This window comes from Bactrocera latifrons, unplaced genomic scaffold (genome assembly GCF_001853355.1).
Source record: "Bactrocera latifrons isolate USDA-ARS-PBARC rearing strain unplaced genomic scaffold, ASM185335v1 scaffold_117, whole genome shotgun sequence".
NCBI classification, from domain to species: Eukaryota; Metazoa; Arthropoda; class Insecta; order Diptera; family Tephritidae; genus Bactrocera; species Bactrocera latifrons.
In genome coordinates this window covers 768,266-783,106 of record NW_017534597.1, presented here as the reverse complement: position 1 = coordinate 783,106, position 14,841 = coordinate 768,266, and the positions used below count along the sequence as shown (strand labels likewise).

At 38.4% G+C, this 14,841-nt stretch overlaps 1 protein-coding gene across 1 annotated transcript; it reads right to left on the bottom strand.

Annotated features, from left to right (window-relative positions):
- Positions 1 to 11,704: 11,704 nt before the first annotated feature.
- Positions 11,705 to 14,721, bottom strand: LOC108977480. The gene is made up of 4 exons (XM_018947182.1): positions 13,168 to 14,721; positions 12,997 to 13,108; positions 12,488 to 12,938; positions 11,705 to 12,419 (listed from the first exon to the last, which is right to left on the bottom strand). Exons 1-4 carry the CDS (start codon positions 14,636 to 14,638, stop codon positions 11,865 to 11,867), a joined length of 2,589 nt encoding a protein of 862 aa, XP_018802727.1. The 5' UTR covers positions 14,639 to 14,721; the 3' UTR covers positions 11,705 to 11,864.
- Between the last annotated feature and the right edge of the window lie 120 nt (positions 14,722 to 14,841).

Sequence of the window (14,841 nt, the reverse complement as noted above, 5' to 3'; positions counted from 1 at the left end):
ATTTCATTTCATTTATCTAATTTAATTTTATTTTCTGTTATTCTTTTTTAATTCGTTTCATTTTATTATTACTAATTTATTTTCATTTTGTTACTTTTTTTTATATGAATATAACGTTTTCGATGACGTATTAATTACTGCATTACTTATTTCGAGATACTTTTTCAAAAATGTTAACCACACTTTAGTATACTTAAAATTAGAAACCACAGCGCCTTAAAGTATGCTTCCACTTTAATTTTTACTAAGCACAATTATCCGTCGATTATTTTCTTACACACTTCAGCAACAAATTAAAGCTACGGTATTTAATTAAAATACTTTTAATTTGYTTGACTGACATAGCGTAGAAGCGGATACGAGTAAAGCCCTTAAGAAAGGTTCACTTTTCTTCGATTGCGCCACGAATTTGGCACTACCACTCACGGCGAAATCGCGCGTTCAATTAAACACCAAAGCGATGCTTAGCGAGCTACATACCGACCCTTTGAGGCAAGTTGCATTACTTTYTGTGCGCATCAACCGCAGTTAGCTACTAACAACAACACACTTGCGCACAGTTGTCAGCACAAAATCGAATTGTCTCTACTGATGCAAATGCACTACATAGCTTAGAAGCTGCAGACGGAGCTTTGGTAAACCGCACACGAGCATCAACAGAAGTACACTGCAACTGGTCTTCAGTTTTTGGCACGGCATCAGCCGACGCTACTGCCACTGCTTGCTGATAACGTTTTTCGAATAAGGATCTTCGAAAAATATTTTTCGAAATCATCTGCTATGCGCGCACGCACACTGCCACACTTCGTGGCTGGCACAAATGGCAGTAAAAGCAAAAGCAGCAGCCAACTGTGGATGTAACTGTGTTCATGGCGATGAAAGTGTATATGCCACCCCCAAATAAATGTGTGTGTGTGTATGTATGTATGTATGTACGCAAAAGTGTGAGCATTTTCATTGCCGTTAGAGTAGGAGGTAAGTCCACACGGCTTTGTTTGAGGCGAAGTGTTGACGCGAAAAATTTTATCACAACAAAATATGCAATAAAACGTAGATAGGTAAGAAAGCCAATGAGTAATGGGAATATTGGCATGTTGTTGCATTCATAAGAGTGTAGCTACGGCTTTTGGGATATTCACAGTTTTAAAGAATACAAAATCCTGACTAAATAATGTTTGTTTCCATTTTGAAAGTTACCCTTTCAAGGGTGTTACACTGAATTTAGCGGCTYTTCAGCATTTGGATATCATTTTCGTAGCACGATTTGTCCTGTCCCTCAAAATAAGCCTCAGTTTTGGCGATTATCCCTTCATTCGACGAAAATTTCTTCCCAGAAAGCATTCTTTTGATGGATTTTCGCAACTTTCATTTTGCCACTGACTTGTAATGCAAAGCATTGTCTTTGCAGCAGGTACATGGTGCGGAATCCACACAGATTATTATCAATTGGATTTCGGAGTGAAATGGTGGAGCCATGTTTCATCCATTTTCACATATCGACGCAACAACTCGGGTTTATTACGCTTGAACTTTTCCAAACATTGCTCCTAATCATKAGCTCGCCGATGTTTTGGTCAAAAGTGAGCTGGCGGGCACACACTTTGCACATAGCTTTCACATGCCCAAATATACATGAATGATAGACATTCTGTCAAAAAAGTATCGGGAATTTATAAATAAAACGCAAAATTTTCAGTCAGCATCCAAATTTATTTTATCACTTTCAAAGTAACATTAATTGAAAGCGATACACATGTGCCAACGCTTCTCCCAATAGTCATAGCATATTGTTATAGGCACTTACCGGGATGGCCTTCACCTCTCGCGTCGAATATGCTTTGATATCTGCAATTGAGTCGAAGCGTGTTCCCCGAAGTGGATATTTCCGTGTGAAGAAAGGTAAAAGTCACATGGTGCTAAATCAAGGAGATTCGGTACTTGTTCAATGATATTTCTTGAGTGTTTGGCCAAATTTTAACATAAATACATTAAAAAATTTTGTAAAATTCGACAAACACTACCGAGGTCGACTGACATAAACTGCTGCTGTAAACACACTGGTTGACAGAACTCGCTAATTTTTGGCATCATAATTAAGAACAATTATACCAACCCAGAAAAAGAATTTACCTGCCTTCCATATAAGCTGAAGATGAGAGGGGGGAAATAAAGAATTCCCTATGCTTTCTTGACAGAATGTAATGTGGACATTTTCTTGATATTTTAAGAGTGCCTGCTATCTCGAACTCAGTTTACGATAATCCAAAATTATTTTGACCTGTTGTTTGATGTTTTCGTCGGTAAAGACCTCTTTTGGGTGTATACTGCGTTCACGGTCTCGGCCCTCACTTCATCCARTCGAAATATAACATACTAATTCTTGTTGGGCGATTTTCCCGGGGCAGTGTCCGAAAATTCGTCATCAAGCCAAGTTTCGGCTTCAAAGGACTTTTTTCCTTCCAAACACAATATTTTTTCAACACTTTCTTATACTAAGGCTTATCAACTGAAAGATTGAAAGCCAATAATTTACCTCCAATATATTGAAAACATTACAAAGAAGGTGCTATTATCGATCTTAAAGGAAAAGTAGACATGTTGAAACAAGTAATGGACCTTCTAAAAGTCAAAAATGCAAGACTTGACTAATTTTTACTGCAAAGTTATTCATACAAATGGCACAAAACTTCTGCTGTTTTGTGGCTCTTTTATGATTAGATCATAAAGGCTTTTCAAGTCTTCACGGACATACAGACGACCACGTGTATTTTACAATAGTAAAAATGCTTGACACAACAAAGTAGTAGTAATGTTGGTCTTGAAGTTATACGACCAATGGCAAAGGTTTTACGTCGTCTCTCAATTCGAATTAATCACAAGCAACCTTTTGCTGAAGTTATAGAACAAAATAATTTTAGAAAAATTCGGCCTAAAAGCGCACATCAAGGATTATATATGTATATGCCACCATATTCGCGTCAGACAGCAGCAGCATCTTTGCTGATATTGCTTTAGTGGTTTTTATTGCCAAAGCTCGCTGGCGCTGGAGCAGGCTGCTACTGAAAATCTCGCTGATAACAGCAAAATGTTRGGTATATTTGTTGCACTTAATGTCTATTGCTTTTATTGCGAGTTACTTGAGGCGCAACAAATATGCGCACACGTACAAACAKACACACACACATGATTATATGAAAATGGCGTAAAACTCCACTTGATATGATTTCACTGTAGGAAATGTAAAAATAAACACCACGCTATACAGCTAAATCCGAGAGTACAGCAACAACAAAAACAAAAGCTGTGGCAGCATTAAGTTTATGTGGATCGTCAAAATATGTACATATTTCTCGTGCCACTATTTCTTATTTTCCTACTCTCGTAACATGCTGACACGGAGTATAAAATTGAATTGGTGAACGCAATAGACGCCGAAGAGGGGTTATTACCGACGAAGGCATCAAAAATCCACCAAATAATTTTGAACAACMGTAAAGTCAAGTTTTGCGAGATAGCAGGTAACCTAAAGATAGCAACTAAATGTGTACATCATATCATTCACGAATATTTGGGTATAAGAAAGCTCTATGCAAAGTGGGTATCACGCGAGCTCACTTTTGATTAAAAATCAACGACGAGTTGATAATACGGCGCAAAGTTTGGAGAAGTTCAAGCGTAAGAAACCCGAATTCTTGCGTCGATTTGATGAAACATGTCTCCATCATTTCACTCCGAAGTCCAATGGCAATCATCCGAGTGGACTGCTTACAATAAACCCGCCCCAAAGCGTGGAAAAACGCAACTGTCGACTGTCAAGTTTATGGCGTATTTGGGATGCGCATGGAAAAATTTGTATTCACTACCTTGAAAAAAGAGATACCATCAACAAGGGCTATTACATAGCGTTATTTGACTGAACGATGGCACAAATTCATGAATTGGTCTTCGAATTGCTTCCGTATCCACCGTATTCCCCAGCGACTATTTCCTGTTCTCAGATCTCAATAGAATACTCAACGAAACTGAGGCCTATTTTGGAGAAAAAATTGGTRTGCTGGAGGGTCGCTATAATCAGTGTATAACCCTTTAAGGGAACTATGTTGAATGAAAAAATTTTTTTAAGAAAAATGTGTTTTACTATGGTAGACCGGGGACTTGATCTGGTATGTATAATGATTTGCAAACATTCGGTTAGTTTTATACCGTATATACCAGTCAATTCCTTACAAAATTAACTGAACGTATAATATATTTTATAGCTTACTTCTGCGCTCACATACTACATATAATGATTTTCGTTACTCTAGCAGACTTTATGCGGAACATACCGATATATTATCTACCACTATTATCATAAAATTATGTGGAAACATGTTCTCAAGTATACTTTAATTATGTCAACAGCCATTTCAATCAGTCCAGACCTTTCGCTAGCCCCAGTATAAGCGAAGTGAACAAGCGGTCTTAAAAATTATATCGATAAACCWTGTATACCTGAACGAAATCTGTTTAGACCTTGGAAGAAAAAACTCAGGCTRGCACCTCTATTTCCAGAGGTGGCAGACAAAAAAGAGGACGAGCCCAAATCATATCTAAGGATGAAGTGGTTGCAGACGTGACGACTGGCGCTGTCGTGAAGAGACGATTGGCGAAGACCAACACCGGGTTGTGGTGACGACCTGATGATGAATATTATCATTAAATACTAATGCAACTAAGTGTTTCTTTGTGCTATAATATGAATTTGTAAGATACAATATTCGGCGAAGAAGAAATTTTAAGATCTTGCGCAACATTTTCTAATATAATTACGTATGTATTAGGTTGTCAAAAATTAACCCCTTCCGCCTTTTTGTTTTTATAAAGCGTTACAGAGCTCGTATCTGGCAATACTATACATCTTTGGAAAGGTCTTGGCATAACTTACAAAACGAGACGCTATGTATGATTAGTTTGGATATTGCTTCCAACAGTTATAGACGTGTAAACATGGAGTTCACTAACGCCGAAATTCGCGCTATTTTAAAGTTTTAATGCGATAGCAGCAAATCCGCTAGAGAAACATTCCGTAAGATGAATGGTGTTTTGGGGGATGGTACTCAATCACTTCGAACTACGGAGGAATGGTTTCGACGATTCAGAGCGGGAGAAAGCGACACCATACCGATCAAATCATGGAAAACATTGGGTTAAACCGACGTGTGGCATGTTGTGACAGCGTCCAGAATATAGGAGTTAGTCACCAAACCATTTTAAACCATCAGCAGAAGGCTGGGTACACAAAAAAACTTGATTTAACGCAAAAAACCTTCTGGACCGAACACAACGCCTGCGATATGCTTCTGAAACGGAACGAACTGGACCCATTTTTGAAGCGTATGGTGACTGCCGCTGATAAAAGGATCACATACGATAATATCAAGCGAAAACGGTCGTGATCGGAGGCCGGTGAACCGTTCCAAACAGTGACCAAGTGGGGGGATTGACARTCAGGAAGGTTTTGCTGTGTGTTTGAAGGGACTGAAAAGGAATCATGCACTATGAGCTGCTCCCATATGGCCAAAGGCTTAATTCTACCATCTACTGCGAACGACTGGAGCGCTTGAAGCAGGCGATCGACCAGAAGCGTCCAGAATTGGCCAAGAGGAAGGGAGTAGTGTTCCACCAGGATAACGCCAACACTTCGTTGATGACTCGTCAGAAGCTACGGGAGCTCTGATGGGAGGTTTTATCGCATCCACCATATAGCGCCAAGTGATTACCACCTGTTCCTGTCCATGGCGAACGCCTTTGTTGGTGTAAAGTTGAACTCAAAAGAGGCTTGTGAAAAGTGGCTGTCCCAGTTCTTCACAAATAAGGAGGGGGATTTCCAAGAGGGGGGGTATTCTGAAGTAGCTATCTAAATGGAAACAGATTAACGAACGAAACGGCGAAATCTTTGAAAATTGCGAGAGTAAAACATTGTCGGTTACACACAAACTTAGCTCTTTCTTATTTTTTCCTTTTTTTTTTTTTGTGATGACATGCTAAGCAACAACACAACGTTAGTCTTCTGGTAATGCCAGYGATTTGCATTGTTAGCACTTGTCACTCCGCGACAACATGCAGCWATTGCCACTGTGGTTCTAGTCGCATATTGTCGCCTCTCTTTCATTTAACTTCTTCGTTTACCGTAAATAAATGCGCCAACGAATAGTGTGTCTATTTGAAATTCAATTTCTAGATAAAATGCAGTCACATTAATTTTCATTAGGCTGTGATGCATTGAAGAGTTGAGACGCTGACTTTCTTCACGAGAGGCTAGATGAAAATATATTTATRTTAAAYATACATATATGTGTGKCTGTGTGTTGGTGATGCACCCTGCAAAACGGAGAACCACATCATGTACTAGCATAAGACCACGCTACCTTGTCAGCAATACTAGAGACCAAAGTGGTATAAAAATGTCATAGAACATGAGCATTTTTAGTTTAACCCTGCATAATATAACACATCCTAACAAAGTACTTCGTTTAGTCCAAAATATATGCAACTTATTTATAATTGTCTTTATCAAAGCTGAGATACCCTTCAGAGTCTTTTTTCTGAAAGCATAGAAGGTTATAAAATGATCTCTATCTTGATTTCAAACGATCAGTTTGTATTGCAGGMTCGTATTCGAAGCTTTAAGCTTTGCTTCTGACAATATTCCGYAACAAATTTCTTGAAACTATCTTATCAACAGATAAAGTTTTCCCTATATGAACTTGATTTGGATCGGTCAATATGTATAGCAGTTATACGCATAGTGGGCCGAACTGAATAACATATTTGGTTGGCAGCTGGCAAATATAAGTAAAGCACGCGCCGTGCTTGTAAAGTGATTAAGCGGCTCCACGACACAGTGTGATGCGCTTTAAACGTCATAAGGTGAGCTCAAAGGAAGTCGTCTGCCAGTTACCTCTATATAAATAAAGCAGGCATAGTGCCTGGCCACTGATTAAGTGAGGTTTGGTTTGTAACCAGGTCTGTTTCCGGACCACCTGGTGCTTTAATTTTGACAGTTTCTGTTTTCTTACTGGCATAAGCTTGTATTATGCAAAAGTATCGCACACCTTTTGATTGCATAATAAATTAGATTAAATTGATTGTGAAAGTGTGTAGCGTTAGCAAGTTGCTTTGCATAAAAATCGATTGAGGTGTAGGAGTTAGTGTGTGAGCAAGTACATACATGTGTATACTTAGTTGCGCAGGCTTACGTTGAGCTTCTTCGCCAATTTATTGTATGTGCCTTACCATGAGGCAATTTGGTTTGAAATTAGGAATACGTAAAAAAACTAAAAAAGAAAGAAAAAAATTAATCAAGGATCTCGYCTTCATTTGATGTGATGATACGATGGTAAACCTGAAGTTTAGATYGATAAGTTAATTCAAAAAGAGTTATTGTTACGGTTCCCACTACAATCAGGTCTACATACCTACAACGGTACTTAAAATATCTCACCGCACCCATWCTCGAACTCGTAAATTATTTTTTTAGTACAAGATTACTGAACCGCAACTATAATCGCGATTGTTTTAGATTGCAATAAGGGTATAAGACAATTCTTCACTTCATGCTGTTTATATTCACTTACATTAAACCAAATCTATCCAGATTCTTCTTCTTCTTAATTGGCGTAGACACCGCTTACGCGATTATAGCAGAGTTAACAGCAGCGCGCCAGTCGTTTCTCCTTTTCGCTACGTGGCGCCAATGGGATATTCCAAGCGTAGCCAGGTCCTTCTCCACCTGGTCCTTCCAACGGAGTGGTGGTCTTCTGCTTCCCCCGGCGGGTACAGCGTCGAATACTTTCAGAGYTGGAGYGTTTTCGTCCATYCGGRCAACATGACCTAGCCAGCGTAGCCGCTGTCTTTTAATTCGCTGAACTATGTCAATGTCGTCGTATATCTCGTACAGCTCATCGTTCCATSGAATGCGATATTCGCCGTGGCCAACGCGCAAAGGACCATAAATCTTTCGCAGAACTTTTCTCTCGAAAACTCGCAACGTCGACTCATCTGTTTTTGACATCGTCCAAGCGTCTGCACCATATAGCAGGACGGGAATTATGAGTGACTTATAGAGTTTGCTTTTTCTTCTTTGAGAGAGGATTTTACTTTTCATACTTCTCAATTGCCTACTCAGTGCAAAGTAGCACCTGTTGGCAAAAGTTATACAGCGTTGGATTTCCAGGCTGACATTGTTGGTGGTGTTTACGCTGGTTCCAACATAGACGAAATTATCTACGACTTCAAAGTTATGACTGTCAACATGAACGTGAGAGCCTAGTCGYGAGTGCGACGACTGTTTGTTTGTCGTCTAGCCCTCGTTCACTGCCTGATCCATTTGTTTTGCTTCCTTGTCCAGTCTGGAGAAAGCAGAACTAACGGCGCGGGTGTTGAGGCCAATGATATCAATATCATCGGCATACGCCACCAACTGTACACTCTTCTAGAAGATGGTACCTTCTCTATTTAGTTCTGCAGCTCGAACTATTTTCTTCAGAAGCATGTTGATGAAGTCGCACGATATTGAATCGCCTTGTCTGAAACCTCGTTTGGTATCGAAGGGCTCGGAGATGTCCTTCCCGATTCTGACGGAGCTTTTGGTGTTGCTAAACGTCAGCTTACACAGCCGTATTAGTTTTGCAGGGATACCAAATTCATAAAGGCGGCTCCTTTTCGTGCTGTTGAAAACAGTTTTGAAATCGACGAAGAGGTGGTGAGTGTCGATTCTCCTTTCACGGATCTTTTCCAAGATTTGGCGCTTGGTGAATATCTTGTCGGTTGTTGATTTTCCAGGTCTGAAGCCACACTGATAAGGTCCAATCAGTTTGTTTACGGCGGGCTTTAATCTTTCACACAATACGATATTGAGGAGGCATATCCCACGGTAGTTGGCGCAGATTGTGGGGTCTCCTTTTTTGAAGATTGGGCATAGCACAGTTAAATTCCAATCGTTGGGCATGCTTTCGTCCGACCATATTTTACAAAGAAGCTGATGCATGCTCCTTATCAGTTCTTCGCCGCCATGTTTGAATAGCTCGGCTGGCAATCCATCGGCCGCCGCCGCTTTGTTGTTCTTCAGGCGGGCAATTGCTATTCGTACTTCTTCATGGYCGGGCAATGGAAAGTCTGCTCCATCGTCATCGATTGGGAAATCGGGTTCGGCTCTCCTGGCATTGTGCGTTCACTGCCATTCAGCAGGCTTTCTTTTTCTGTCTGCAAATGCGTCTCGCTTCCCTCTTCAACGCTCGGTATCTATCCCAGCCCACACGTGTTGTGGTCGATCGTAACGTTGCGAGGTAGGCAGCCTGTTTTCACTCCGCTGCGACACGYAAAACCAATGGTTTCGGTTGCAGCTATACGTAAGGAGTTTGAAATGCCGTCCCGAGTTGTTGACGAGTACTCGCAGAGWGCAGGAGTGCAAGCCAAGTAGAAAGGATGGAGTCATGTGTAGAAGTTCACGCAAGTGAAGAAAGTTCTCTGATCGCCATTCACTTTGGAATGGCCAGAAATGATTCTTTTACATGTGACTCAAGCAGCTCACGACTTCCGGTCTTTGATCCTCTGTTCTACCWRTGTACTTACCATAATAAAGGAATATGTACACTTATATGTTTACACATATATTTAGTTATCAATCAATAGTAAAAATACTGTGTTGTAGTGTTCAGTTAAAGGTCATTCAATTAAATGTGTACTGCGAGCAAATGTCCTTATCTTTGTACAAAGAAACATATACCTACTATCAGCTGTATGCCGTTCACATCCACGTAAATTGATTGTTAACAATGCCAGCTTACGAAAAATGACGAAAAATTAAATCGCTGTGCTGCTCATTTTTCTGCTTTCCGGTCATCTCTTAACGGTACTTATAGCCAATAAGCGGCTTTCAGCGAAAGCTCTTTAGTTGACCATTAGGCTTGTTCGAATTACCTACATACATAACCAAATTGTTGTTGGTTTGAACAGAGCACACCACAGCATGAGCTGCTCGAACAAATACCCAATGACTGATTTGGATATCTCTCTTTAAAAGACCGTTGACTCTTGTGATACTCGTTTGACTTTATTGTTGCTAAGAAATTTTGAGTTTGCTGAATTTCTTTTCACTGTAACTCTGAATCAGGTGAAAGTTAAATACTTGTATGATATAAAAAAAGTTTAAGGCGCATGTGAGGTGAATGAAATACTACAGGACGAAGCTTATGAATAATGAAATGAAGAAGARCTTCCAGGAGTTTCAGTAGTCTATAGTCTGATCTGAATACTATGCTAAAGAATCATTGGCCMATAAAATGTAAGCAAAGGTTGTTGGCTTCGCTAAATGTAAACAAARGGRTCATTGATCTCATAAAATGTAAACAAAGGTTGAGGACTTGGCTAAATGTAAAGAAAATTGTCATTGACCTCGCCAAAATGTAAACAAAAAAATTATTGACCTCATAATGTACACAAAGACCTCATTGACCCAAAGCAAACAAAGGTTCTGGACTTAGCTGAATGTAAACAAAGATTATGGACTTGGCTAAAACCAACCAAAAGGGTTATTGGCCTTTTAAAATGTAGACAGAGGCTTTTCACTTGTCTTATGTTAACAAGTGGTATTTTATTATATATATTATAGCTCATAGACTCACTTAGTTTTATTGCTAGATTCTATTCACTTCGCCGCAGCTAAATTAATTTAAAACCATCTTCAACTAATATATGCACATACATATATGTGATACATATAAACTCAATCGAAAGGCTAAATTTAGTATATTGCGTTTAAGTGGCAAACCTCAACCAGARGATCGCAATTCATTATACTAAGAATTGGAGGTTTAAATCATGGTCTAAGCCAACTCCTTTCATATTTAGCGCTAAACCGCATAATTCTGAAAGAAAAACGTTCGATTTAATTTCAAGAAAATATCACACATTTTGTAACATAAGAATGTCAGGGTAGTGTCACCAACGAATTTGRATGAAATTGATCAAGTAGGTCCAAAAATATGTCCTTTCACCTAAAGGTGAGCAGTCGCATGTCACTTTTTCCACTTTGATTCCAGCTTTTATTAAGACCTCTTGTAGCATTTTCAGTATACAAATTTATGTTTGATCTATTTTCGCACTGTTACTTATTCTCATAGYCATACAAATTATTGTGATGGTGATAAWCATTCATGACAAATAAAAATTCTAAGCAATGACCCTAATTATGTAACTAACCGCACGCTACGTATAAAAAGAAAAAAGTATTATATAGGTACATACATATATACATATACATATGTGCAGTAAGTGTGTATGACAATATTTCATTACTTTGGTCATGAATAAAAAAAAAACATTTTTGAAACATTGACCCTAATTACTCTCTTCTGTGCAGAATTTATGGCCAAAAGCAACGCACATGTCCTACTATCAAAAATGTGTTAAAAATATTTTATTATTGAGAATATTGGTATTTAATTTAATCGCGTGAATACACAAATATGTACATACAGTACAAGGGTATTCGGTGCAACCGAAATTATTTTTTTTTTTTTTTTTTTTTTTTTTTTTTTTGAGTAACCAAATGTAAAAGCTAAGTTAAAACTGAAATTTAGAACTAAAATATTATTTTATTATTTAAAAAAATAAAATAATCCCTGTTAAGCAGTAATTAATAATAAAAAATGCTAATCGATCATTCTTATAGATTTAAATTTTTTAATTTCATAAAAAAAATTTTCATATAAAAGTTAAACTTTAAGCTAAAGTACCTTAACCTAATGACAAAGTTTCTTTTATAGCAGTACCACAGAATAGAGCAAGCAGCACAGCAATAAAACACATCTCACATTTAACTACAACATCCAATCCTCTAAAGCTTCTGACTCAGGAAATAGAGTTACTATCGCCGGTACTTTCTGTGAAGTCGCCTGGTACTTGTTATCTCGTTGCACCTCTATGCATGTGGCCATGGCACGTACACTCAGTTGCGATATTTCATTGAGCCTGTAATCTGGCGATTTCGTCGGTGTTAGACAGTTCGTGGTGCGTTTGGTAGCGACATTTTGTACCAGCTGACGAGGACGCATTTTCAAAAAACTGGTAATCGAAGGCTGGAAATTGCGTTGCCTCTTCTTAAGGTTATCATATTTGTACCACTTTTCTGGTATCTTCGGTGTAATGCATGGATTACCCTGCCGCACGGGCACAGTACTGATCACCTCACGGGGCTTTAGATATGTTACGAATCGTTCCAACTCCGCATGACTCGAGTGTTCAGAGTACTCAATGCCTACGACATTTATTTCACCACGCAGTTGTGGTTTGCTATTCTTCTCCCAGCCGGATGGTCGGAATGCCAGCATCGCATCATATTGCTGTTTAAATGGTCGAAAGTAATCGACCAGCGACTATTGAGAAAGTACGTACGTTGCATTAAAATCATATATCCATAATGTTAGAAATATTGTTTATTTACCTGATAGCTGACTTTTGCAATCGATATCACATGCATTTCTGCTTTATGTGGATCATCAGACAACAAATCACGCACTTCATCTAAATCCATTGTTTGCAGAGCTTTCAATCGATTCTTCTCCGTCCATACTTTCAAATTAAACTCTTGCGCTATATTAGTCCAAAAACGCTCTTTTCCAATCACATATGAGCCGCAAACATACAAAACACGTGTTGTTGGACGMTTTTCATGGAATTCTCTTATTATTCTCTTAGCGCGATCGATACTTTCATACTGTGAAGCAAAATTATGTTTATGTGCTATATATGTGGTGTCCAGATATATTGTATCAATGTTATTATTCCAGAATGTCGGCTCCGATTCCATGTCAGGTGAGGCACGAAAGTCGCCAGTATGTAAAATACATCGACCAGTGGACAATTTAAATATAAACATAACAGCACCTGGACAGCTACATTAAAAAATGTCAAAATTATTCATATTTCATAATGAATGTAGATATTACGCACTGATTTGCATCGATTGCAGTGACTTCAACATCATTTATCATCACAGGTTTGTTCAGTTCTATTTCGTTTATATACTTATTTTCCACTGATATCAACGCGCGCACCAAATTCGCTAAAAATACATAAATGTTATAATACATTAGAAGTAAAGATATCAAATAACAATCTCACCAGTTATTGGGCTCACATACAATGGCATTTCGAATTTGCGCGTCAAACCTTGATAGTGGTCCGCATGAAAATGTGTAAGAAAATAGTGTGTAATGCCACAAATCTGTCCATACTGGAAAGCATCAACCGCAAAAGTAGTACCAGCTACTTTTTTATAGGGCGGACAAATGCGGAATTTCCGAACTCGTTTGCTTTTACCAGTGGAAGGTGTCTCAGTATGCGATATTTGTATATCATTTTTTTCGTCAGTTATAATAGTATTTGAACAAGCTTTCTTACTAGTTAACTTTAAATTATTTATTTCTTTAGTTTGGTTCGATGTCTTGTCTTTGTTKACGAGTATCACATTTTCTTCTGTTTTTATATCCAAATTGCAGTCAGTGTACTTTGGATGTGTTGTATTCATTTCTGTTTGCAACAATGTGTTATTAGTCAAACAACTTGACGAGTGCGAAACTCTGTGGTGAACTACATCCTCCTTCAAATTCTTTGTGGTGTTTTTATCGCATATTTCTTGCATTGGTATAGATACCATTGCTGCAAAGGGCATGTCGTTTTTAATATAATCACTTCCTAAACGCGGCATCTCACATGTATCGGCAAACATTTTCTTATCAGCAGACTTATTTCGTTCTCCGGATGCCACAAATGCTTTCTTAGTTACTAAGCTATCAGCTAAATCGTCATYAGAACACAAATCTATTAATTCTTGAAATGAATTAGGCTTCGCTTTTCTTTTGGTCAGTTTGGTAGAGCTAAGAGTGGCATTCGATGAAGAAGAGCATTTCAGATCAGCTCKTTTTGAAGCATCGTCTCTTTCTGAAGTATCCGTCCTTTTGGAAGAAGCATTCGTATATGTACMGCGTTTGATATCGGTTGTTTTTGAAGCATCATTTCTCTTGGAAGTACCAATCGCAGTGGTAGAACGTTTGGGATTGGTTGTTTTTGAAGTTGACATCATACCCGAGAAGCCACTGGGTGTTGAAACCGATGTTGTGCTGCCATCGTCTCCCTCTGTGAATAGACGTTTTCGCCCTTTAATTTTTTTATTTCTGGCTCTACCAACTCTTTGGGAAGTTTTAGTTATTTTGCTTCCAGGCGCCGTTAAAAACAACTTCTCCTCCTTTACTGAAGGAGTCTCAATTTTGTATGACTTAGAGCAACTCTTGAAATAACTATCAATACGTAATTGACTTGCAGGTGGATCTTTGAATTTTGTGGTCCTTTTCTTCGCCGTAGTTTGTATATTGTCTGGAATAACTGTTAATTGAGTGACATCCACTTTTGTTTCTTCTATGGGCTGCAATGCTCTTTTACCAACTGTTGTTGCAGCCTTCTTAGTTACTTTTTGTTGAGGACGATTTTGTGGTGTAATTATCGTGCTTTCAACCTTACACACAACTTTTCTTTCATGTTCAACAGAACTTTGGGARCTATCATCCAATAAATCTACAACCGCGTTATTCGTCATATTAATGTGTTTAAACGTGAATTATTTTTTTATCATTTATGTATTTCACATGATGATAAAATTGAGTCTTGGATCCCGCTCAATTTCATATCTTGTTCTTACTTCAATAATGTAAAACCATTCACAATTAAATGTATATAAAAGCACAAAATACTAAAGCCTTTCAAACATTGGGTTTGTTCCTGCACCAAATTAACGCATTT